The following is a 25065-nucleotide window of genomic DNA, read 5'->3' as shown; positions in this document are numbered from 1 at the left end:
TCTACTAAATATGTGTAAGTGATCAAAACGATTTGATTTGATGATCAAGGGCTAGGCATATAAGTCCCCAACGCAATTCTGAATCCAAATACATCCACAGTGCGATTTGCACAGATTTTTCTTGTAAAAAATTAACTTATTATTTTGTTTTGTTGAATATATGTAACAACATTCCAAACTCGTTCACCATTATTTACTCTAATTGTGGCATGATTCCACTATTATTTCATTGGCGGCCATTTATTTTGAAGGCGAACCTCCGATTCCACTATAGTTGCTCACGGTAATGTAGTTCCCAAAACACTGGTAGAATTCCGTACGTAATTACGTAAATGCAACGCCAGGCGGATATGTGTCTTGCTAGTTTTTTCCGAAAATAAATCTTTTTTTTAAATGATTATTTTTTTTAATTCAAACAAATCTTTCGAAAGGAGTCCCTGATAGCTTGGCGTGATTATATATCGATGACCAATAATACTGCATCTACATATTGAATAATTTATGTTTTTAACTATAGAACTTTCGCGTTCTTTAAAACAAGGTTTTGTAGTTAAATAATATTAATAGTTACGACATGGGAGTAGTTTTCTCGGTTTGATATTTTGTATATGTTTGATATACGTTATGAAATGTGAAAGGAAGGACCGGGACGGACCTGAAGTTAGCCAGCTAAACTAACCAGGCATGATCAAACAGTGTCGGTGACTGAAGAAATTTAGCTAGATGCCTGACAGCGAGTAGGTAGGTATGTTGTAGCCAGCTGTACTACAGGCTAACACACCGAAATCCTTCAGATAGTATTACGGTAATTTGACTAGTTAGTCAACTATAGTGGTCTCAAGTTGAAGGTCTCCACTCCACTTTTGGGTGCAGTTTGAGTAGAACGTTCCCCCCCCGAAAACCGCATCAAGCTCAACTTCAGCAGAATCATCTCTCGATTTGCGGTCAAATTAAATGATGACAAAGATGCTGAATATTCTACTTGTCCTTGCAACACTAGTAGGTCAGTGATCATTCGATATTTAAAAAAAGGTTCTGTGTGGTATAATTTGTTAATTTTAGAATGAGCTAGTTTAAGTATTTCAATATGCTTGTGTGATGTGTTAAGTATCAGAGACAACCTTGAGTACTGATACTGTAGCAGCTAACATCGATATGACTACTTTTGCTGAAGTATTGTCAAGATTGTAGATCAAATTTACAGTTTTCCTCACTCTGTGTACAACAAGGCTGTGCTCTTGTTGTACAGGCTGGGCTCTTGTTGTACAGGCTGTGCTCTTGTTGTACAGGCTGTGCTCTTGTTGTACAGGCTGTGCTATTGTTGTACAGGCTGTGCTCTTGTTGTACAGGCTGTGCTCTTGTTATACAGGCTGTGCTCTTGTTACTTGGGATGGGGTAGGTGCAGACGGTGTGTCACTCAGAATAATTCCAGCTGCAGATGGCTTTTCGTTAATCCGTCTAGTCCGTGGGGACAGTGACTGTGCGGGGCGCGTGGAGCTGCTCCAGGGGAATCAGTGGGGGACAGTGTGTGACAAAGGCTGGGACCTGACAGATGCTGACGTGTTGTGCAAGGAGCTGGACTGTGGGCTGGCTGATAAAGCCGTCCGTGGAGCTGCGTTTGGAAGGGGCACCGGAGAGATCTGGCTGAGGCACGTCAACTGTTCGGGCCAAGAGACGAGCCTGACGCAATGTCCCAGGGTCGTCAACGGGAACCCCACCTGCACCCATGATAATGACGCTGGGGTGAAATGTTCAGGTGAGACTGAGTCCCAGGAGTATAGCCTGGTACCAGATCAGTTGAAATTGTTTCAACAGATCTGGGGAAGCCATGCTTCAGGAGGTAAAGACACCTAAAATAGTTTTTTGTTGTTGTTATGGGACAGAAAACATTTCCACGTTGGAATGTAATTAAGTAATACATATTAACAATAGTAATGTTTTAAGAATTGATAATATGCGTGTGATGTGTTTGTACAGTGCTTCCTCAATTAAATGTTGCATCATACCATGGTGTAGTGTGCGGTATGGTGTAGTGTGCGGTATGGTGTAGTGTGCGGTATGGTGTAGTGTGCGGTATGGTGTAGTGTGCGGTATGCGTTAGAGTGCTGGCCGTTAATGCTTGTTCCAACCACCAGAGGGCATCTTTGAGCACTTCTACTCCATTTATTAGTAAGGGCTTTTGAAGCTGAGCAGAGATCACCACCATGCCATGCAATTGTGAGGAGAGGTCGACCGATTAATCGGAATGGCCGATTAATTAGGGCCGATTTCGAATTTTCGTAACAGTCGGTAATCGTCATTTTTGGACACCGATCATGGCCGATTACATTGTACTCCACGAGGAGACTGCGTGGCAGGCTGACTACCTGTTATGTGAGTGCAGCAAGGAGCCAAGGTAAGGTGCTAGCTAGCATTAAACTTATCTTATAAAAAACTATCAATCTTAACATAATCACTAGTTAACTACACATGGTTGATGATATTACTAGTTTAACTAGCTTGTCCTGCGTCGCATATAATCGATGCGGTGCCTGTTAATTTATCATTGAATAACAGCCTACTTCGCCAAACAGGTGATTTAACAAGCGCATTCCCGAAAAAAGCACTGTCGTTGCACCACTGTGTACCTAACCATAAACATCAATGCTTTCTTAAAATTAATACACAGAAGTATATATTTTTAAACCTGCATATTTAGTTAAAAGAAATCCAGGTTAGCAGGCAATATTAAACTAGGGGAATTGTGTCACTTCTATTGCGTTCATTGCACGCAGAGTCAGGGTATATGCAACAGTTTGGGCCGCCTGGCTCGTTGCAAACTAATTTGCCAGAATTTTACGTAATTATGACATAACATTGAAGGTTGTGCAATGTAACAGGAATATTTAGACTGATGGATGCCACCCGTTAGATAACATACGGAACGGTTCCGTATTTCACTGAAAGAATAAACGTTTTGTTTTAGAAATGATAGTTTCCGGATTCGACCATATTAATGACCTAAGGCTCGTATTTCTGTGTGTTATTATGTTATAATTAAGTCTATGATTTGATATTTGATAGAGCAGTCTGACTGAGCGGTGGTAGGCAGCAGCAGGCTCGTAAGCATTCATTCAAACAGCACTTTCATGTGAAATGGCTAGCTAGGTAGCGGGGTGCGGGCTAAAAGCATTTCAATCGGTGACGTCACTCGCTCTGAGACCTTGAAGTAGTTGTTCCCCTTGCTCTGCAAGGGCCGCGGCTTTTGTGGAGCGATGGGTAACGCTGCTTCGAGGGTGGCTGTTGTCGATGTGTTCCTGGTTCGAGCCCAGGTGGGGGCGAGGAGCGGGACGGAAGCTATACTGTTACACTGGCAATACTAAAGTGCCTATAAGGACATCCAATAGTCCAAGGTATATGAAATACAAATGGTATGGAGAGATATAGTCCTATAATTCCTATAATAACTACAACCTAAAACTTCTTACCTGGGAATATTGAAGACTCGTGTTAAAAGGAACCACCAGCTTTCATGTTCTGAGCAAGGAACTTAAATGTTAGCTTTTTTACATGGCACATATTGCACTTTTACTTTCTTCTCCAACACTTTGTTTTTGCATTATTTAAACCAAATTGAACATGTGTCATTATTTATTTGAGGCTAAATTGATTATTGATGTATTATATTAAGTTAAAATAAGTGTTCATTCAGTATTGTTGTAATTGTCATTATTGCAAATTAAATAAATAAATAAAAATCGGCCGATTAATCGGTATCGTCTTTTTTTTAGTCTTCCAATAATCGGTATCGCGTTAAAATCATAATCGGTCGACTTCTAATTGTGAGTACACTTCATGATTAAAATTGAATTATATATTTCATTTTTGGTCAATGGGAAGCGAAAGGGGAGAAGATCAAGCAAGCCAAATCCCAACATGGGCAGAATATCGTATGAAATATTTGGATGGTTAAAGGCCGACATTTGGTCGTTTCAATTACATCTGGTTATTTTAATTCAAATGTGACTTGTTCCATTCTACATTCTCTTGTTGATATTTTATTTAGGATTATTTTAGTGGTTTCACAGCGCTGTATGGGTTTGACAGGCAGAAGTTAGAAACTTCAGCACCACGCAACAAGAAGATGCCCCATCCCTCCAGCTAATTGGGCTACTTTTGCAAAAAATGTTGTTCTCAGAGTGAGGGAAATGCTGCAAATCAAGATGCTACAAGATGCTTCTTTCTGTTGTTGTCATCTGTTCGGTAACATAACATAATAATTAATTCATTCATCAGCAGGATAAACCCATTCCTGGCACAAATTGGGGGATTTTCACACCTATCCCTTTGTAAATTAATGGAACTGTGAATGTTTCTGTCTGAGAGTCTCTCTCCTCTCGCGCTATAGTCCTGCATCGGGACAAAAATAATCAGCTGGCGGGTAGTTGAGAGATCTTGAGTAATGGCGCAATTACACTTCACGTGGACTGACGATTTTCAAAAAAAGGATACAGGCCATTTACATAAACAAAGAGTGGTTGCTCGTCTATCATGGAGTGGGACAGTTCCGAGCGCAAAACTGCAGATAACATAAGGCCAGCTATTGTGAAAGAATACTTGGGGCTCTTTTTGAATTCCTCTCGCTTCAAAGAGACCAGACGACTCTATATGTATTTCACTGCACCACTCACTCTATTCAAGACCACATTGTCTGCCTCCATATGAGGCTTTCATTTAGGAAGGTCATAAAAAAAACATGATACTAAGACGATGTATTTCAAAAGAACAGAATAGCATGTTTTGAGTTGTATTTATCTGTGCTTAGTAACCGAGGATATATGGCTGCGTCATCGACTCATTCATTTAGCAGACACCAATCGCGTATATTCAGTCAACACACACATTTTACAGTAAGAATTTAATGAAAACTAAAATGTTACATTAATTTTATATTTTAAAAACATTATAGTGTAACAACAGTTATAGTTAGTCATATTCTACAGTCCAGTTACAGCTTCTTCTGACAAAGTAGCAAAAAAAAAAAGTGTATTTGTCCAGGTGTGAGCCTTTGTGCACATGGGACAGAGGAAGAGCAATTCCTACACTGTTGTTCTAAACTCAATCATCATCATTCAGTTCGTTCAAATATATTTGTGAAGTCATGTGCACAATTTTCAGTTTCTATCTGGTTTTCACCCATTCATCAATTGACGTCATTCATTCAGTGAAACACAGATTCAACCACAAAGACCAGGAGGGGGGAGGTTTCCAAAACCTCGCAAAGAAGATCACCTATTTGGTAGATGGGTAAAACAAATATCCCTTAGAGCATGTTGAAGTTATTTAATTACACTTTGGATGGTGTATTAACATACCCAGTCACTACAAAGATACAGGCGTAACTCAGATGCCTGAGAGGAAGGAAACCGCACAAGGATTTCACCATGAGGCCAGTGGTGAATTTTAAAATAGTTACAGAGTTTAATGGCTTTGAATCAACAACATTGTAGTTACTCCACAATATTACCTAATTGACAGAATTAAAAAGGAATCCTGTGTATAGAATAAAAAAACATTTTTTTAAATGCATCCCGTTTGCAACAAGGGACTGAAGTAATACTGCAAAAAATGTGGCAAAGCAATACATTTTTTGTCCTGAATACAAAATGTTACATTTGAGGCAAATCCAACACAACACATTACTGAGTACCACTCTCCATATTTTTAAGCATAGTGGTAGCTGCACCATGTTATGGGTATGCTTGTATTTGTTAAGTACTGGGGAGTTTCAAGATACATTTTTTTTTTTTTAAGAAACGGAATGGAGCTAAGCACAAGCAGAATCCTAGAGGAAAACCTGGTTCAGTCTGCTTTCCACCAGACACCGGGAAATTAATTCACCTTTCATCAGGACAATAACCTAAAACATAAGGCCAAATCTACACTGCGGTTGCTCACCAAGAAGACAGTGAACACTCCTGAGTGGCCGAGTTACAGTTTTGACTTAAATCTACCTCTTAAGGATCCATCCACCCTTTTTAAAAAAAAAATTCACCTAAAATGGCACGCAAATCTAACTGCCTGTAGCTTAGGACCTGAAGCAAGGATACGCATATTACTGATACCACTTTAAAGTTTGTGGAAATGTGAAATTAATGTAGGAGAATATAACACATTAGATCTGGTAAAAGATGATACAAAGAAAAAAACAACCATGTTTTGTATTTTTTTTGTACCATCTTTGAAAGGCCATAATGTATTATTCCAGCCCAGGTGCAATTTAGAGTTTGGCCACTAGATGGCAGCAGTGTATGCGCACCGTTTTAGACTGATCCAATTAACCATTACATTTCTGTTCAAAATGTTGTATCAAGTCTGCCCAAATGTACCTAATTGGTTTAGTAATAACTTTTCAAGTTCATAATTGTGCACTCTCCTCAAACAATAGCATGGTATTATTTCACTGTAATAGCTACTGTAAATTGGACAGTGCAGTTGGATTAACAACAATTTAAGCTTTCTGCCAATATCAGATATGTCTATGTCCTGGGAAATGTTCTTATTACTTACAACCTCATGCTAATTACATTAGCCTATATTAGCTCAACCGTCCAGTGGGGGACCCACCACTCCTGTAGAGTTTTTGAATCTATGGCAAGACGTGAAAATGGTTGTCTAGCAATGATCAACAACCAATTTGACAGAGATTGAATACTTTTCAAACGAATAATGGGCGAATGTTGCACAATCCAGTTGTAGAATGTTCTTCGAGTTACCCAGAAAGACTTCACAGCTGTAATCTCTGCCAAAGGTGATTCTAACATGTATTGACTCAGGGGTGTGAAAATCTCATGTAAATGAGATTTCAGTATTTCATTGTCAATAAATAGGCAACATTTTCTAAAAACATTTTTAATTATGGGGTATTGTGTGTAGATTGGTGAGAAAAAATGATACATTTAATCAATTTTGAATTCAGGCTGTAACATAACAAAATGTGGATTAAGTCAAGGGTTATGAATACTTTCTGAATACTTTTTCTGTCTCCCTGACAGGTACACTGTTGATGCCCACCCTGTCCCTGCTCTCCCCTCACACCGTCTTCTCTCCCGGGGAGGCGGTTCGCTTCAGCTGTACTGTGCTACCGGGCCACCACCTGAATTACTTCGACCTGTATAAGAGGGGCATAGCCAACCCGTTGATGACTCAGCGGGTGACCTTTGCCCAGTCCAGGGTGGAGTTTACTCTGTCAAACCAGAAGACTCAACAGGGCAGCTATAGCTGTCTGTACAGGATCAAGGGTATCCCTCCCTCCTCCTCCATGCTCAGCTCTCCACCCAGCAACTCTATCAACATCACTGTGGGTGAGTCATCTAGGGCCTGTTCATTTGCTCCAATGGAAGAGGAAAAAGGGATTTACTATAGTATGCTTTAAAGTTCATTAGGGCACAATGTAGAGAAATGTTTTTGACACATAAAAAGGGACAACTTTAAAAAAAATTAAAATAATATTGGACGAGTTCAGGACAGGTAGTACAGCCTCGTTTCACTCTGTTCTCCCTACTGAACTTATCTTTTATAATTTTGGTTTTGTCATGAGATCCTGACATCTTTTCCACTAACAAAGAAGAAAAAGACTGACTTTGTTTTTTGTCATTTTGATCTGTCCTGAAACTCAATGACGGGTCAAATTGATCCACAACCCCCTGTCTCCCTCCCATCTCGTCAGTGGAGCTGCTCACCCCTCTGCACTGGTACAACACGTCCACCGAGGCTCCCACAGGCTCTGTCATCAAAGGCCACAGCTTCAACATCACCTGCTTCACTGAGAAGCAGTATCCTGGAGGTAGCTTAATTGATTGATACATTAATTGATTTGATTTATTTTACCATATTTTTTAAAAATAATAATACTAATTGGTCTGGTTTATTTTGACATTAAGCCTAGGCTTGGACTAAATAGCCATTTCAATGGAGATTCTCCAATAAGAAAGCCTTTTAGTCTAGTGCTAAGTTGTCTCAGGAAAACCGTCCCATATAGGCAAGAACAAGCAGTACATAGCTACATTTACAAAAACTATCCAGGATAACACAATTGTTTTATTTCCTTATTGAGGTTCCTTCCAGCTGCGTCTGATCCGCTCCAACGACACGGTACGTCAGTCGCTGCCCGCCCTCACTCCCGCTGTCACCTTCAGCTTCTCAAACGCACAGCTCTCCAACGAGGGCTACTATTACTGCCTCTATATGGTCCAGCTGGGCGGGAGAATCTTCGTGTCCCGGGAGAGCCAACCGCTTCCTGTCTCCATCAGAGGTGAGGGCAGGTCAGTCAGCATCTACGGCAGGGATGAAGCCCTCGGATCAACTTCCCCCAAAATAGTAGAATAGAAATAGAATAGTAGAATAGAAAATATGCAATTTCAAAATGTTGTTGTACATCAGCAGTTGTTTGTTTCCATTGATCATCCTTGAGATGCTTCCACCTGTTGTAAATTCAATTGATTGGACATGATTTGGAAAGGCACACACCTGTCTTTTTAAGCTCCCACAGTTGACGGTGCATGTCAGAGTAAAAAAAACAAGCCATGAGGTCGAAAGAATTGTCTGTAGAGCTCCGAGACAGGATTGTGTCTAGACACGGATCTGGGGAAGGGTACCAAGTACACATTAATGCCCATAATTTTTTTTTAAAGATGTTCGACGTGCAGGTGTCCACATACTTTTGGTCACGTAGTGTATATTCGTGTTTGTTTGTGTCCACCCACCCTAAGACCTGGAATTTATTGACCGTAATATAAACCATTTCTCACTTCTCATATTGTCTGTCCATCTGTGTTGCATCCACCCTCATCAGACCCAGAACCAGTGTTGAGCCCTATGGTGATCAGCTGGCTAGCTTCTGCTCTGGCCTTCCTCGTGGCTCTCGTCGTCGTCGTCGTCGTCATCATCATCATCATCGTTGCCAGAGTCAAGCTCTGCAAGCAACGGGAGAACCCCTTGGCGCTAGAGCTAGAGACCAGAACCTGTGAGTCCTTGTATCGTCTCACTCCTAGCTTTTATCCTGGAATCCAGGTTGGGGTCAGTTCCATTTCAATTCCAGTCAAATCAGAAAGTAAACCCAATTCCATATTTTCCTCTTTGAAAATAATTTGACTTAAACTAACGGATAGAAACACTGGTGAAACTGGGCTTATCAGTTTGGATTCTTGGCTATCTTTGCTTACCACGGTCAAGTTAATTTAGAAGAATCATCCTGTATAACCACTAACAGACTGACGCATCTATTTACATGTCTGATTTGACCAACAGGTGTGGACAACACATACGTTGCCTTGGATGATGAGCTGGGCAGATCTATTGGATAAAGAGAAGGACCATGTGTTTGTGAGAGAACCATCAAGATGGAACCCACAATGCAGACATTCCTGAGCTTGACAACCTTCCTCAGGGATGGGTCACAGACAGAGATAGTGACACAAGACAAGTACCAAAGCACTACGTAGGAGCCATACACACGACATCTACTAGAACCTGGTAGAATCCTGCATTAGAACATGACAACAACACTTGTAGGTAGATATGTTAAGCCATCATACATATACCAGGCCCACTGTAATGAACACTACAATCAACTAACTATAAAAGGACAATGACTACAATGACCCTATGGGACACTTTGGCTTTTCTAGGCCTGGTCTCATGACAAAAAATCAGGTACAAATGACGAGACTAGACATGAATTCGACTGAGCACTAAGTTCCAATGGCAATAATTGTAATTGTTAAATGGTGGTTGAATAAGACTGACGGTCAGTTAAACTTTTTCACTATTGACGTCAACAAGAGAACAGCGGACACTTGTTGGATTGAAGATTGATTCACTTTAAGGCGTCAGCATACTTCAGTTCGGCTAGGCAACCGAACGAGTGTGGTCGCGTACTCCCTTAAAATACATTCGCTTGAAAAACAAGAGGCAGTAGTACTGTTTGTCCAGTTTGAGGCGCCGTAGCCAGTATACATTTCCTCACAATAGTCTGAATTAATCTAAGATACAGTAACTAAAGAAATCTGCATTTTTGACGTTTTTTCTCAAGAGACTTTAGTCGCGTATTTTTTTTAACATCTAACTAAGATGTTTGGTGCAGTATTTCGCAATGAAAATAATGTGCATGACAACATGTCGGTTTGAAGACCGAAAAGTGGATGACGTGTCATTACAAAAGACGAGTATCCACTTGGATAACTTAATAAAAATTAAAAAAAATTAAAAAAAAACTTGGAGGGCGAGGGAGGAAGGAATGATTTTTAAATAGACCGCCCTTGCCCATAAATTCGTCCCTCGTTCATCCCTTTAAAAAAAAAAAAATAATTTTACGAGTTTCTTTTAATTTTTATTAATTTCAAAACAATACATAAAGCACATGAGGGAACACAAGCATACATAGATTACAAACAATAGACAATCGAGCTGGGGGGTACAATATCACATTACAATTACACAAGGACCTTAAGGGACATGCATATACTTACAATTCTAACAGCTTTTTTGTTAGTAGAGCATTTAACTGTCTTAAAATACAGTTAAATTATTTTTTGTAGGGTACGAAAATGTGGTTTTCTGTTTGTAAATTTACATTTGTGTATATGAAATTTGGCCAAAAGAATAATGAAATTAATTACATAAAAATGATTATGCTTATTTCTATCATAGGTCAAGAATCCAAACAGTACATCTCTCCACAATAGTGTCAAATCTTCATAAATGTGTTCAATTATAAACCTACTGATGTCTTGCCACAGTTTTCTTACATGCATACAATGCCAAAAAAGATGCACAACTGTTTCTGGGTGGTCATTACACAAGGAGCAATTTGAGTTGATGTTTTCCTTAAACTTCTTCATATAGTGGTTGGCAGGATAATATTTATGAATAATTTTAAAGGAAACTTCCTTAATTTTGTTAACAAGTAGGTATGTGTGTGGCAACATCCAAACTTTTTTCCAACAGATATTATCAATAAATCCATTCCAATAAGGCATGACATAAGGTACAACATCCTGCTGAAACAAGGATCGTATCGCTCTGTTGTTGAATGGACCAAAAGATAAACAAATCTTTCCTACTGATGAGTCAACAGGGTCAATAGAAGGTAGGCTCTGAGGGTCAGTCCCTCGTTCATCCCGTTATGATTATGTTTTCAGCCAATTATGATTGCATGTCTACTTACATTACATATATAAGTATTAATATACGCCTACTATATGATAGCTAGAAAATGTATTCGCTAAATAATATTAGCCTGCCTAGTTGGAACTTCCGAAGAAGGAAAATGTTTTATTTATACATTTTCCAAAAGCTAACCAAACAAAAACATTACTTTTATGAGACATGTTTATGCCTTCATGTGCATTAGTAGCACAATTTCTGACTTATTTAACATTCGTTTTTACTTACACGTGTATGTTGACTCCATATGTTGTTTTAATTTTTGGCATACTTTTCTTAGTGGATGTACAATCGCCGCGAATTGAATTATGGGGAGTTTCAGGCCCCGAAGTGAACATAATTGTACACAAGCTTTTTTTTTTAAATTGTAAATTTAAATTAGATTTTTTATTAACAACAAATCAATACATAAAGCACATGAGGGAACACAAGCATACATAGATTACAAACACTTGAACCGCCCACCAAGATGGTGACGGGGATTCCCCCAAGGGCATAAAGCGAGGGTCTCTTTTATGAATTGGAACCGCAAACGTCGTGTCTCGTTGAATGACAACAGACTTTACTGAATAATCTCTGCTATTGATCAATCACCGACGATCACCGAACAACATTCAAAAACGTCACAATTGTCATAATATAAACACAACATTCCGAACTGTTTCGGTTTGTAAGCATGTGGATGGATGCTTTCAGTCTTGGCAGCAACCACTCCTGATTGGTGGAGTAGTTTGATAGCCTGGTCCCCGATCAGTTTGTCCTCTTTTGCCACTGTTGGTAAGACAATGACCACAGGAGTGGGCAACATGGCATAAACAGATCTGGGACCAGGCTAGCCGTTTTTGATGATACTGGTATTCAGGCAAAGCTTTGACTGTGAAATCAATTTGTTTTCTTCAGGTCTCTTCTTAATATGTTGTGTATTTACACTATTTATTAGTTGAATCCATTTTTTTTATTTTACAAGATTGTAAATTAACACGAGGCTACATCAAGGATCATGAATTGTTGTTTTCACAGATAACAGTCCATGATTAGTGAGATAAATGTGTAGTTATGTTTCAGTAGAGGTGACCCGAGCGACCATAGTTAGGAGGGGTAGCACAAACAGAGCTGGGACCATCTTGCTGGTAGTTATGATGTAGCCTCGGAAGCCCAGGATCGGATCGATCTGGAAGTTAGAATTTGCAAGACTAATTTATGTCCATCTCCCGTAGAGACTGACTAGCTGATGTCCATCTCCACTAGAGACTGACTAATTTATGTCCATCTCCCGTAGAGACTGACTAGCTGATGTCCATCTCCCGTAGAGACTGACTAGCTGATGTCCATCTCCCGTAGAGACTGACTAGCTGATGTCCATCTCCCGTAGAGACTGACTAGCTGATGTCCATCTCCACTAGAGACTAACTAGCTGATGTCCATCTCCACTAGAGACTGACTAGCTGATGTCCATCTCCACTAGAGACTGACTAGTTGATTTCCACGAGACTGACTAGCCGATGTCCATCTCCCGTAGAGACTGACTAGCTGATGTCCATCTCCCGTAGAGACTGACTAGCTGATGTCCATCTCCACTAGAAACTGACTAGTTGATGTCCATCTCCACTAGAGACTGACTAGCTGATGTCCATCTCCACTAGAGACTGACTAGCTGATGTCCATCTCCACTAGAGACTGACTAGCCGATGTCCATCTCTAGTAGACCGACTAGCCGATGTCCATCTCTAGTAGACCGACTAGCCGATGTCCATCTCTAGTAGACCGACTAGCCGATGTCCATCTCTAGTAGACCGACTAGCCGATGTCCATCTCTAGTAGACTGACTAGCCGATGTCCATCTCTAGTAGACTGACTAGCCGATGTCCATCTCTAGTAGACTGACTAGCCGATGTCCATCTCTAGTAGACTGACTAGCCGATGTCCATCTCCCGTAGAGACTGACTAGCTGATGTCCATCTCCCGTAGAGACTGACTAGCTGATGTCCATCTCCACTAGAGACTGACTAGCTGATGTCCATCTCCACTAGAGACTGACTAGCTGATGTCCATCTCCACTAGAGACTGACTAGTTGATTTCCACGAGACTGACTAGCTGATGTCCATCTCCCGTAGAGACTGACTAGCTGATGTCCATCTCCACTAGAAACTGACTAGTTGATGTCCATCTCCACTAGAGACTGACTAGCTGATGTCCATCTCCACTAGAGACTGACTAGCTGATGTCCATCTCTAGTAGACCGACTAGCCGATGTCCATCTCTAGTAGACCGACTAGCCGATGTCCATCTCTAGTAGACCGACTAGCCGATGTCCATCTCTAGTAGACCGACTAGCCGATGTCCATCTCTAGTAGACCGACTAGCCGATGTCCATCTCTAGTAGACCGACTAGCCGATGTCCATCTCTAGTAGACCGACTAGCCGATGTCCATCTCTAGTAGACCGACTAGCCGATGTCCATCTCTAGTAGACGGACTAGCCGATGTCCATCTCTAGTAGACGGACTAGCCGATGTCCATCTCTAGCAGACTGACTAGCCGATGTCCATCTCTAGTAGATAAAGTTTGCCCTTTAGTGTCTAGACTCTATGGGTGTCAGGGTTTTAGATTTCACTCAGTTACTCAAGTTCTGTTCACCGTATGTTGCTGGTAATAAATAAAAAATATTTATTATCTGTGATCACATTTTATTCTCTACTAACCTCTATTCAATCATTTTAAAGAAAGAAATGACAGAAATTCTGTTTGATACAGAAACATTTATTTTAAAGTTGGGAGATTCATAGGAATGACTCAAAATGGCTGGATACAAAATATGTGAACAGTTACTGTCTCGCTGAAAAGTATTTATTTTGTAGACTGCATCCTATTTATTCCCACTACAAAAGTAGTGCACTATATAGGGAATAGGGTGCCATATGGGATGCGGCCTGTGCTCAATAAACATTCTTGTGTGACCAAAGTGATCTCTGATAAAAAAACAGACAAGTGTATGGTAACGTCAAAGTGAGTATTTACAAATGATACTGCAGGTGTAGAAACATGTACTCGTGACGGTCACCATAAGACAATTAACAGAACCACCTCCCACACTGAACATTTGAATGACAATACACCTGTCACAGCAATTGCATTTGTATAGTGCGAATGGAACCATTAACAGGTCAAAATGCTAAGGCACTTCATTTTCAACTTTAATGCCATTTAGAACCTTGGAATTTAGAACTTTAATGCCATTTAGAACATTGGAATTTAGAACTTTAATGCCATTTAGAACTTTAATGTCATTTAAAACAACCAAAAATAACAATTGATTTTCATGTTCAAGAAGAAAGCTTAACTTGTGTTTTTGATTCAATTAGACCATGCCCATTTCAAGCTTATCTTCCAAATAAATACAGTTTTTCACAATAGTTAAGCAAGAGTCATTGTTGCTGATGTGTAGTATACCCCCCCAGGATGCAGAGAGAATACGAGGATACTGCGTATGGCTGACTAAACCAGACTATACAACTAGATAGCACATTGTGTCAGGACATTTACACAAATAGCCATTACCAAATCATAATACACTACATGACCAAAAGTATGTGGACACCTGTTTGTCGAACATCTCTTTCCAATATCATGGATATTAATATGGAGTTGGTTCTCCCTTTGCTGCTATAACAGCCTCCACTCTTCTGGGAAGGCTTTCCACTAGATGTTGGAACATTGCTGCAGGGACTTGCTTCCATTCAGCCACAAGGATTAGTGAGGTTGGGCGATTAGGCCTTGCTCGCAGTCGGCATCATCCCAAAGGTGTTCGATGAGGTTGAGGTCAGGGCTCTGTGTAGGCCAGTCAAGTTCTTCCACACCGATGTCAACAAACCATTTCTGTATGGACCTCGCTTGGTGCACAGGGGCATTGTCATGTTGAAACAGGTAAGGGCCTTCCCCAAACTGTTGCCACAAAGTTGGAAACACAGAATGGTCTAGAATATCATTGTATGCTGTAGCGTTAAGATTTCCCTTCACCGTAATTAAGGGGACTAGAACCATGAAAAACAGCCCCTGACAATTATTCCTCCTCCACCAAACTTTACAGTTGGCACTATGCATTGGGGCAGGTAGCGATCTGGCATCCGCCAAACCCAGATGGTGAAGTGTGATTCATAACTTCAAGAGAACTGATTTCCACTGCTTCAGTCCAATGGCCGTGAGCATTATACTTGTGTGACTGCTCGGCCATGGAAACCAATTTCATGAAGCTCCTGACGAACAGTTCTTGTACTGATGTTGCTTCCAGAGGCAGTTTGGAACTTGATAGTGAGTGTTGCAACCGAGGACAGACGATTTTTACACTCTAGGCGCTTCAGCACTCAGGTCCCGTTCTGTGAGCTTGTGTAGCCTAACACTTTGTGGCTAAGCCGTTGTTGCTCCTAGACGTTTCCACTTCATAATAACAGCACTTATAGTTAACTGGGGCAGCACTAGCAGGGCAAAAATTTGAAGAACTGATGTTGAAAGTGGCCATTCTACTGTTTGTCTATGGAGATTGCATGGCGGTGTGCTCCATTTTATACCCGTCAGCAACAAATAGCCTAATCCAACAATTTGAAGGGATGACCACATACTTTTGTGTATATAGTGTATTTCCGATTTGATACTAACATATACATACATAGATAGATCTATATATATATATATATCTATATATATATATATGTGGTAGATGTATTTACTATGAGCTGTGGACACTACATTTTTTGGGAGATGATGAAGATAGTGATGACACTTTCTCACAGTACTATTACCCATAGTAGAAGCACCCTATTTTGGTAACATAGTTGTATGATAACAGAATACTATACATCATCTAGTAACTTAAATACAAGTCTGGACGAGAGGAAATGTTCTGGCTTTCCTTTGGCAGAATCCAATGTCAGTCACCTTTTTATATAAACCTCAAGCACAAAGAATGACAGGCATGGGATTTCCATAATTCATCTGTTAAAATATGAACACTGGGATGTATTCATTCACACCGTAGCAAAACGTTTTAAAAATGTCCAACAGAAAATTTGTGATTTTATTATTGGACGAGTTAAAAAAAAATGTTTTACTTCCATTTTGGACTGTTTTCTTTTAAAATGTTCTGCCTAATGAACTTATCCCATATTTTGTAAAAATGTGATCATTGGATTCTGTTAAAGGGGCTACTCTCTACGGACTCCATGTTGATAAATATGAAGTAGAGGAACCCGGCTACGATCAGGAAGACCAGAAACTGGATCCAGAGAGGGACCAGTCTCCCAGAACTCTCTGTTTTTTCCTCCTTTACCACGACACCTCCAGACTTCACCACAGGCGTCGGTTTGGAGTAGGATGAGTATGATGGTGTGTTGTAGACATGGGGCCTGAAAACAGGGGGGGGGGGGGGGGGTTAGTCTCACATGACTATATTCAGGTATGTGATGTGATCAGAACATAGAAAAGCAGGCTCTTAGCTAGGGGATAGGTCAGTTTCCATATACACGGAGTATACCAAACATTATGAACAACTTCCTAATATTAGGTTGTACCCCTCCCTTCAGAACAGCCTCAATTCGTCAGGGACATGGACTACACAAGGTGTCAAAAGCTTTCCACCAGGATGCTGGTCCATGTTGACTGCAGTGGAGGCTGCTGAGAGGAGGACGGCTCATAATAATGGCTGGAACGGCGCAAATGGCATCAAACGCATGGAAACCATGTATTTGATATCATTCCACTTATTCTGCTCCAGCCATTACCGCGAGCCCGTCCTCCCCGATTAAGGTGCCAACAACCTCCTGTGGTTGACTGCAATGCATCCCCACAGTTGTGTCAAGTTGGCTGGATGTCCTTTGGGTGGTGGACCATTCTTGATACACACAGGAAACTGTTGAGTGTGGAAAAACAACCACAGCGTTGCAGTCCTGATAAACCGGTGCATTTGGCACCTACTACCAAAACCCGTTCAAGGGCACTTTAATCTTTTGTCTTGACCATTCACCCTCTGAATGATACACAATCCATGTCTCATTTAATCTCAAAAGCTTAAAAATCCTTCTTTAACCCGTCTCCTCCCCTTCATCTACACTGATTGAAGTGGATTTAACAGGGGACATCAATAAAGGATGATAGACTGACTAGGTGAATGCTGTCATGGAAAGAGTGTTCTTAATGTTTTGCTCAGTGTATATACAGTGCCTTCTAGAAAGTATTCACACCCTTTGACTTTCCCCACATTTTGTTGTGTTACAGCCTGGATTTAAAATGGATTCCATTGAGATGTGTCACTGGCCTACACACAATACCACATGTGAGGGTGGAATGTTTTTTTATATATATTTTTTTACAAATAATAAAGGAAAAGCTGAAATATCTTCAGTCAATAAGTATTCAAGCCTAAATCAGTTCAGGAGTAAAAATGTGCTTAACAAGTCACATAAGCTGCAAGGACTTACTATGTGCAGTAAGTGCTGAAACATGATTTTTGAATGACTACCTCATCTCTGTACCCCACACATACAGATAATTGTAAGGTCCCTCAGTCGAGAAGTGAATTTCAAAACACAGATTCAACCACAAAGACCAGGGAGGTTTTCCAATGCCTCACAGAGAAGGATACCTATTGTTAGATGGGTACACATTTTTTTTTTAAAGCAGACATTGAATATCCCCTTTGAGCATGGTAAAGTTATTTATTACACTTTGGATGTTGTATCAATACACCCAGTCACTACAAAGATACAGGCGTCCTTCCTAACTCAGTTGCCGGAAAGGAAGGAAACCACAAAGGGATTTAACCATTAGACCAATGGTGACTTTAAAACAGAGTTTAATGGCTGTGATAGGAGAAAACTGAGGATAGAGCAACAATACTAACCTAATTCACTGTGAAAAGAAGAAAGCCTGTACAAAATAGAAAACTTTCCATAACACATTGAGTACCACTCTCCATATTTTCAAGCATAGTGGTGGCTGCATCATATTATAGGTATGGTTGTAATCGTTAAGGACGGGGGAGTTTAAAACATTTTTATAAAAATGTTTACTGAATGGAGCTAAGTACAGGCAAAACTAGAGGAAAACCTGGTTTCAGTTTCAGTTTGCTATCCACTGGGAGACTAATTCACCTTTTAGCAAGACAACCTGAAACAAGGCTAAATCTACACTGGAGTTGTTTACCAAGAAGAAAGTGAATATTCCTGAGTGGCCAAGTTACAGTTTTGACTTAAATCTTCTTAAAATCTATGGCAAGATTTAAATGGTTGCCTAGCAATGATCAACAACTAATTTGAGCTTAAAGAATTTTGAAAAGAATAATGGGAAAACATTGTACAATCAAGGTGTGCAAAGAGCTTAAGACTCACCCAGGAAGACTCACAGCTGTAATCTCTGCCAGAGGTGATTCTAACATGTATTGACTCAGGGGTGTGAAATACTTATGTAAATTAGATTTCTGTATTTTAATTTAATACATTTGCAAAAATGGCTCAAAACGTGTTTACACTTTGTCATTATGGGGTATTGTGTGTAGATGGGTGAGGGGAAAAAAAACGAATATTTAATCCATTTTGAATTCCGGCTGAATTCAACAATGTGGAATAAGTCGAGGGGTATGAATACCTTCTGAAGGCACGGAATATGAATGGGTGATAAATGTCAGAAAAGTAGGAATCACATCCCTGAACATTAGCATAGTTTCAGTATCTGTTTGTCAAGTATTGCCAACTCATATGGTTCTTGTCGGCATGACAACGACCATAGGACTTGGCAAGACAGCATTAAAAAAAAAAACAGATCTGGGACCAAGCTATGAAAACATTATTATACATAAACAATTTGAACTCTTTCAAAACAAGAGACTCACTCATCAACGTATTGTCTTCCGCTGCTGTACTCTGGTCTTGATCTCGAATAGAGTTTTCTACAAAGGAGAGAGAAACAAGGGGATTCGTTTTTATTGGTCCACTTTAAAATCAACTAACCATAAATAAAAAAAAACACTGGATAACAAAAAAATCTGTAAACAAACGTACTCATCCACAAAGTCCATCTCACTGTACTCTGGTCTTGACCTCATGTAGGGTTTTCCATCTCCTGAAGGTCCTTCGCTTATAACCTGCAAATATGAGAAACAGAATAATATTGATGGTAAGACTGTTTGATTTTCCAGCTATAAAATGTGTTTATTTTTCATTTAACTAGGCAAGTCAGTTAATTAAGAACAAATTAATATTTACAATGTAGAAGCAACTGTGAACTAATGAATCAACCCAAGGTTGGATACTTACTGGTGTCCGATAGGTAACGTAAGTGACTTCTTCCTCTGAAATTAAGAAAGAATAAGAACAACTGTCTCTGTGCCCTTGAGCAAGGCACTTAACCCTCATTGCTCCTGTAAGTCACTGGATAAAAGCCTCTGCTAAACGACAAAAAATATAATTCCTGATTTCCACTTATTTCAGTCTAAAGATAGTATATGTATGCATAATGTAGCATTGTGTTATCATGCATGTTTAACTTACGCTCTTCTCTGTAGAAGGTTTTGTCTGAGGATGGTTTTGTGACTTTCTTGTCTTTGGCCATGGCCTCTTTTAGCTTCTTCTCATACAGGGGTCTTGTAGTGTCTTCAAAAATGCAGAAATGTTAGACGTGGCTCAGTAATGCAATAAAACCATTGCTACATGACTATTATAATATCATCAATACATTTGAGACTGTCTGGTCATAAACATAACGTTAGTCTATTAGGCAGGCCTACTCAGTAGGCTTGGAATTATTAGCTATAGTAGCTAGCTAAAACATTATTCAGCTATGGGCTGGGTAAGCTTATCGTTAACGTTAAAAAATGAAAGCATGACTTACCAACGATAGGCCCGTGCTTAATTCCATACTCGTCCAACAGTTCCCTGATTTCTTGGTCAGACTTACTTCTCAGTGTGGCCATACTGTCGCCTATATATTTTGCTCTTTGATTGCAACGGAAAATTACTCGTGTTGACTGGCTACATTAACTACAGTTTAATTTGCAAAAATCAACAATGTTCTGGCACCACCCACTTCCACACATTGCTACCATAGAAATATTATGAATAGAACGGACTTGGACCCTCTAACCACAAAGTTTCTAAAAACCCAGAGGGGTAACATCGCGAGACTTCCGGGGAACGCTTATGAAAATGGAAACAAACAGTTTTTCATTTTCGTCAAACGAGATTTTAATCGAAGGAGTGCGTTTGAATTGACGTTTGGCACATGCGCAGTTCGGCGCGAGACGACCGTTAGACCCGACGACGTGTTTCTAACGCATGAGATTAGCTAGCTAACCTCGGCTACAAGTGTCATCGGGGATTTATATTTGGATAAAATAAGAATGTAAATTGTTGATCTGTATTTGGATTTTTTTTTTAAGAAATAGAAAAAAATCTATTTGGATAAGCAGTTTTGGCCCCTCTTCATACTGTACTGTCTTTGGTACTACCCTGGCAGTTTGACTGGTACACTCGCAATGGCTGCCTGTTATTGTGATGCGATAATTTCCATGATAATGTAGAGTTGTTCATTTACATTATATTACCTGATGTGGCTCGTGCAATAGAATGTACTTGTTGTAATGTCAATTGAGTTGGATCAACAAATCCACAGCATAAGTAAGCATTTCACTGTTAGTCTACACCTGTTGTTTACAAAGCATGTGACAAATAAAATTAATTTGATTTATATTGATGGGTGCACTTCCTGCTTTTACTTCCTGCTTTGCTCCTATGGGTGGGTACACTCCCAATGACCACCAGCCCGATCATTATACCGTCATTGACTTGAATGGCGGATGTCCGTTTGATTCATTCTATTTATATGATTGTTACAACGTTGTTTCAGGTTCCTCTTTAAAAAATCATTCACCCGTGACAGCAGCTTCTTAGGTATATCTTACGCTCTGGCAAGAGTCACATAGTACCAGAGAATTTAAACAATAAGGCTTATATTTGTGTGGAAAAGACAAGCTTTCTGGTATCTGTGATGTAAAACAATATATAAAATGCTGAACCTTAAAGTTAAATGGGAATATAAATAGACCCCTTTTTATTATCCATCAAAACAGATGAAGACATGTTACAGATGAAGACATTATGAAAATAAAAGTGACAGCAACTACAGTATAAGGAGAGAGTATTTTCCTTACAAGTAAGCATTTTCTACTTAGCTGCTGCTACTTTATTATCAAATTATTTTCAGGCATAGGCATATTGACAATACAGTACAGTCGTTTGCAATCACTGTATTTGGTCCAGATCACCAGTCCAAGTCCTTTAGGTCTGTTGTCCACCAGAATGTCAAAAGTCCAATCAATGTCAAAAGGGCCATCTTCAGCAGGAACTTCAGCACCCTCAGACACTACACAAACACAGTGTGTCAGAGGAATCCCATCAATTTCATGAAGCCCTTTTTTTTACAGAAAGTTGTGGGGTAAAGACTTACCCAATCTCTCTTGCTGTGTGTCCGAGGTATTTTGCTGAGATCTTGTAGTTCTCCTTGTGGCTTCTGACTCTCCTGAGTCTCAGGCTCACGCTGCTCCTGAAATAGACACACTGCATTGTCATGTGCTGCTGGTGGCTAAGCGAGAGAGAGAGAGAGAGAGAGAGAGAGAGAGAGAGAGAGAGCTCTCACTTCAAGCCTTGCTGTAGAATCCAGGTCCTCATCTCTGTCAGATGCGCCGTCGACCAAATCCGTGTCACTGCTGCTAAGAACGCAGTAGACAGACAGTAATATAGGAAATTATTTCACTTATCTATCTACCACAGTGACAGTACAAATTACATGTCTTGTGCAAGTAGAAATAAGCATTTCCTGGTTGGCGGGTGTCTTGAGTAATTTTATGTAGGCAATTTCTCTTACCTGTCTGTATATTCAATGACTTGATGCAGGGGATCCATGCAGAACTGAACTCTAGGCTTCCTCCTTGAAAAAGCACCTTCTGTTTCCATGGCCTCCTTCTCCTCTTCGTCATTATAAAACTTGTAGAATGCCTCGATTCTCACTTTCTCTTGTTTCCAACTCCTCTCCTCCTCTTCTTCATCATCTGCAAATTGTTCCTCTCCGACTGTGATTCCGCTCCCCTCGTACTGGTAATCTAGAATGAAACCACTCCTGTCCACGTTATTTTCCCCTGTGTCCCAGTTTATATTGGTGTGAAGGTGGTTCTCCAACTTTCCTTCTAGCTCCGGCGGGATTTCTCGAAGATACTCCTCTTTACCCCAAATCCAAGTCTCCCCTTTGTCCTTTCTTAGTTCAGTCTCCAACGTACAAAATTCTCCCGGAAAATTATCCTCAGAGTCAGATGATGACATGTTGCCTGTACTCCTCTTACCCCTGTCACACCTGGTTACGTCTGCTGTACTACGTCCAGCCTCACTGTGAAGGGTAAAAGTGGGGACATCAGAGATGGTGTCTGAAAGATGCAGGTCGGCAACACTCTGCTTGGAGATGTTCTCCTCTCCACCCTCCCAGTCAGGTAGAGGTAAAACATCAGATCTGCAGTCTCTCTGAGGAAGACCCTGGTATCTTGGCAGGGCTCTGTGTTCTTCATTATCCTTCTCATCCTCACTGGAGCCATCACTGGAGCTATCAGTGGAGCTATCACTGGAACTATCACTGGAGCTATCAGCTTCAAAATTGTCTTCAATAATCTTGCTTATGCTAATGTCAATATTGATATTACACATCGCACAATCTGCTAAATCTTGTTTGCCTTCTACGCTCAGAGAGATAGCAGGTCTCACATCAACCTTTTCATCTTCCTCTCCCTGTACATGGCTATCCTTCTGCTCGGTTATCTCTCTCTCTGGGTCGACATTCTCGTCTATCTTTAAATGACCCTCAGAGGGACTAGACAGTGTGCTCCCATTTTTGTTTCGCTCTCTCCCTTTCCCTCCATCCTTGTCGTATTCACTTGGAAAGAAGTCAGAGGGGTAATCTGCAAAGCTTTCACCCGCCTCTTGGTGGTCATCCCCTAGGAAGTCCTTAATTTTCGCCTCAAGCGGGTGTTCCACAAAGGTATTGACCATAATAGATTGCAGATTCTGTGTTGCTGCGGGATCAGGACAACCAGAAACAATCTCTGGAGCTCCAGGTTCATCTTGCTCTTCTTCCTCTTCATTCTCCTGGGGAAAATGTGGGGAGAGTAAGTGCACTTCTTTCTTTCCCTCTTCTCTCTGGTTTTCAGTGATAGAGCTTGTCGGGACCTCCAGGTCTGAATCAGATGATTTCTTTTGGTTTTCTTCAGCTGCCGGTCTCTCCTCTTCTTCAATCCCTTCACTTCTATCTGCTGTGGTCTCCATGGTGACGTCTTCAGTAACACCCTCAAAACAACTCACATCACTGTTCTCGTAAGCACCTCGCTCTGTGTTTCTGATGTTAGGGTTTTCCCTATCCTCTTGGGCAAAAGGTTGTCCTGTAGTTACGATATTTTCTATATTCTCTTCGTCGTAGTGAACAACCACAGACCTACCCCCTGGGGAGCCAATGTTCTCTATTCCTGTGTCTTCTTCTTCTCCTGAGGTGATCTCCTCTTCATCTTCCTCCTCCTCTTCCTTGCCCTCCTCTTCCTCCTCCTTGCCCTCCTCCTCCTCCTCCTCTTCCTTTCCCTCTTCCTCCTCCTTGCCCTCCTCTTCCTCCTCCTTGCCCTCCTCCTCCTCTTCCTCCTCCTTGCCCTCCTCTTCCTCCTCCTCCCACTTCTCCTCATCATCAATATGTTGTGTATCCTCTTCAGTCAAACTCACATCATATGTCTTCACTGAGATAGGGTCAGGTACAGTTCCAGTTTCTCCACCAGGCTCTTCCTCTTCCTGTCCTTCATCCACATCTTCCTCTTCCTCTCTCAGCACTGGTAATCTTCCAGAGGACATTTCTGTCTTGGCTTCGTCAAAATCAAGAGGCTCAAAGTCGAACCCTCCTTCAGGGAAAGATGGGAGGGATGTGTCTGCAACAACAACATCAACATGGCAAATAATGACAGAAAACCCAAGCAATAATATATTTCTTGTAACTTTCAGGAAATGATTGTACTAAACAGTGAAGTTGCAGTGCTCTAGCTTCAACCTGCATAATGCTTACCTGAAAATGCATCCGTTAACAAATCAGCAAAGTTCTGTTCCATCTTCCCTAGGTAATAGGTAAAGTCAAACTATATGTCATAAGATTTCTGTGCCTTTTAAGTTAGTCAATTTACCAAGATACACGTTTCGGCAACATTTGAAAGCATCTTTTACAACAAAATTCTTCTGATTTCTGACAGGAAGTGTGTTAGGTTTCTCGTCTGTTATTGCTTCAACTAGCTTCCTGTCAGAATAGGGGATGCAGAAATATATCAAAACACATCGACAAGTAGTGACAGTCAGGACAAAGAGAACAACAAAATAATTACAAAAATATGCAAATTGAAATGTCACAAAACCCAAGTCTGTTAAAGGCTTTGTTTGTTCATAAATAAAGTCACACATAGGAAGATGTTGATGTACTCACCGTAGATTTAGCACATAAGCCGTGCTGTGGTTTTACTTTCTGATGTCTAACACAAGACCCAGCCCTCCCTCCCTCAGAGATGTAGGCTACCACTTCCACCCTGCCTGTGTCTGGCTCTATCAAATTAAGCATCGTCTGTATAGGGCAGGCCCTAATTTATACTGAACAAAAATATAAACGCAACATGTAATGTGTTGATCCGATGTTTCGTGAGCTTAAATAAAACATCCCAGAAATGTTCCATGCGCACAAAAAGCTTATTTCTCTCAAATTTTGTGCACAAATTTGTTTACATCACTGTTAGTGAGCATTTCTCCTTTACCAAGA

The 25065-nt window shown here is 40.5% G+C and overlaps 3 protein-coding genes across 5 annotated transcripts; 1 reads left to right on the top strand and 2 right to left on the bottom strand.

The window, feature by feature from the left end:
- The first annotated feature begins 957 nt into the window (after positions 1–957).
- LOC139417622 (uncharacterized) lies at positions 958–9982 on the top strand. The gene is made up of 7 exons (XM_071166830.1): positions 958–1003; positions 1400–1756; positions 7035–7343; positions 7709–7825; positions 8096–8293; positions 8834–9004; positions 9289–9982. The coding sequence occupies exons 1-7, from the start codon at positions 958–960 to the stop codon at positions 9342–9344; spliced, it is 1254 nt and encodes a 417-aa protein (XP_071022931.1). The 3' UTR covers positions 9345–9982.
- Positions 9983–13949: 3967 nt separating this feature from the next.
- LOC139416943 (emerin-like) lies at positions 13950–20941 on the bottom strand. Its single transcript, XM_071166131.1, has 6 exons — positions 20083–20941; positions 19743–19844; positions 19509–19543; positions 19254–19336; positions 19085–19141; positions 13950–16604 (listed from the first exon to the last, which is right to left on the bottom strand). The coding sequence occupies exons 1-6, from the start codon at positions 20162–20164 to the stop codon at positions 16382–16384; spliced, it is 582 nt and encodes a 193-aa protein (XP_071022232.1). The 5' UTR covers positions 20165–20941; the 3' UTR covers positions 13950–16381.
- Positions 20942–21266: 325 nt separating this feature from the next.
- LOC139417415 (FK506-binding protein 5-like) lies at positions 21267–24809 on the bottom strand. 3 transcript variants are annotated; one of them, XM_071166690.1, is made up of 6 exons: positions 24739–24809; positions 24331–24378; positions 22114–24196; positions 21886–21958; positions 21697–21792; positions 21267–21612 (listed from the first exon to the last, which is right to left on the bottom strand). In XM_071166690.1, the coding sequence occupies exons 2-6, from the start codon at positions 24371–24373 to the stop codon at positions 21511–21513; spliced, it is 2397 nt and encodes a 798-aa protein (XP_071022791.1). In that variant the 5' UTR covers positions 24374–24378; positions 24739–24809; the 3' UTR covers positions 21267–21510. The 3 variants fall into 3 exon arrangements, with proteins under 3 accessions (XP_071022791.1, XP_071022792.1, XP_071022793.1); XM_071166691.1 differs by having other exon boundaries at positions 21886–21955; positions 24739–24786; XM_071166692.1 differs by lacking the exon at positions 24331–24378 and having other exon boundaries at positions 24739–24779.
- Between the last annotated feature and the right edge of the window lie 256 nt (positions 24810–25065).

Source organism: Oncorhynchus clarkii, chromosome 9, assembly GCF_045791955.1.
Source record: "Oncorhynchus clarkii lewisi isolate Uvic-CL-2024 chromosome 9, UVic_Ocla_1.0, whole genome shotgun sequence".
Lineage (NCBI taxonomy): Eukaryota > Metazoa > Chordata > Actinopteri > Salmoniformes > Salmonidae > Oncorhynchus > Oncorhynchus clarkii.
The sequence above is the reverse complement of the archived record's forward strand: the minus strand, read 5'-3'. Positions and strand labels throughout refer to the sequence as shown.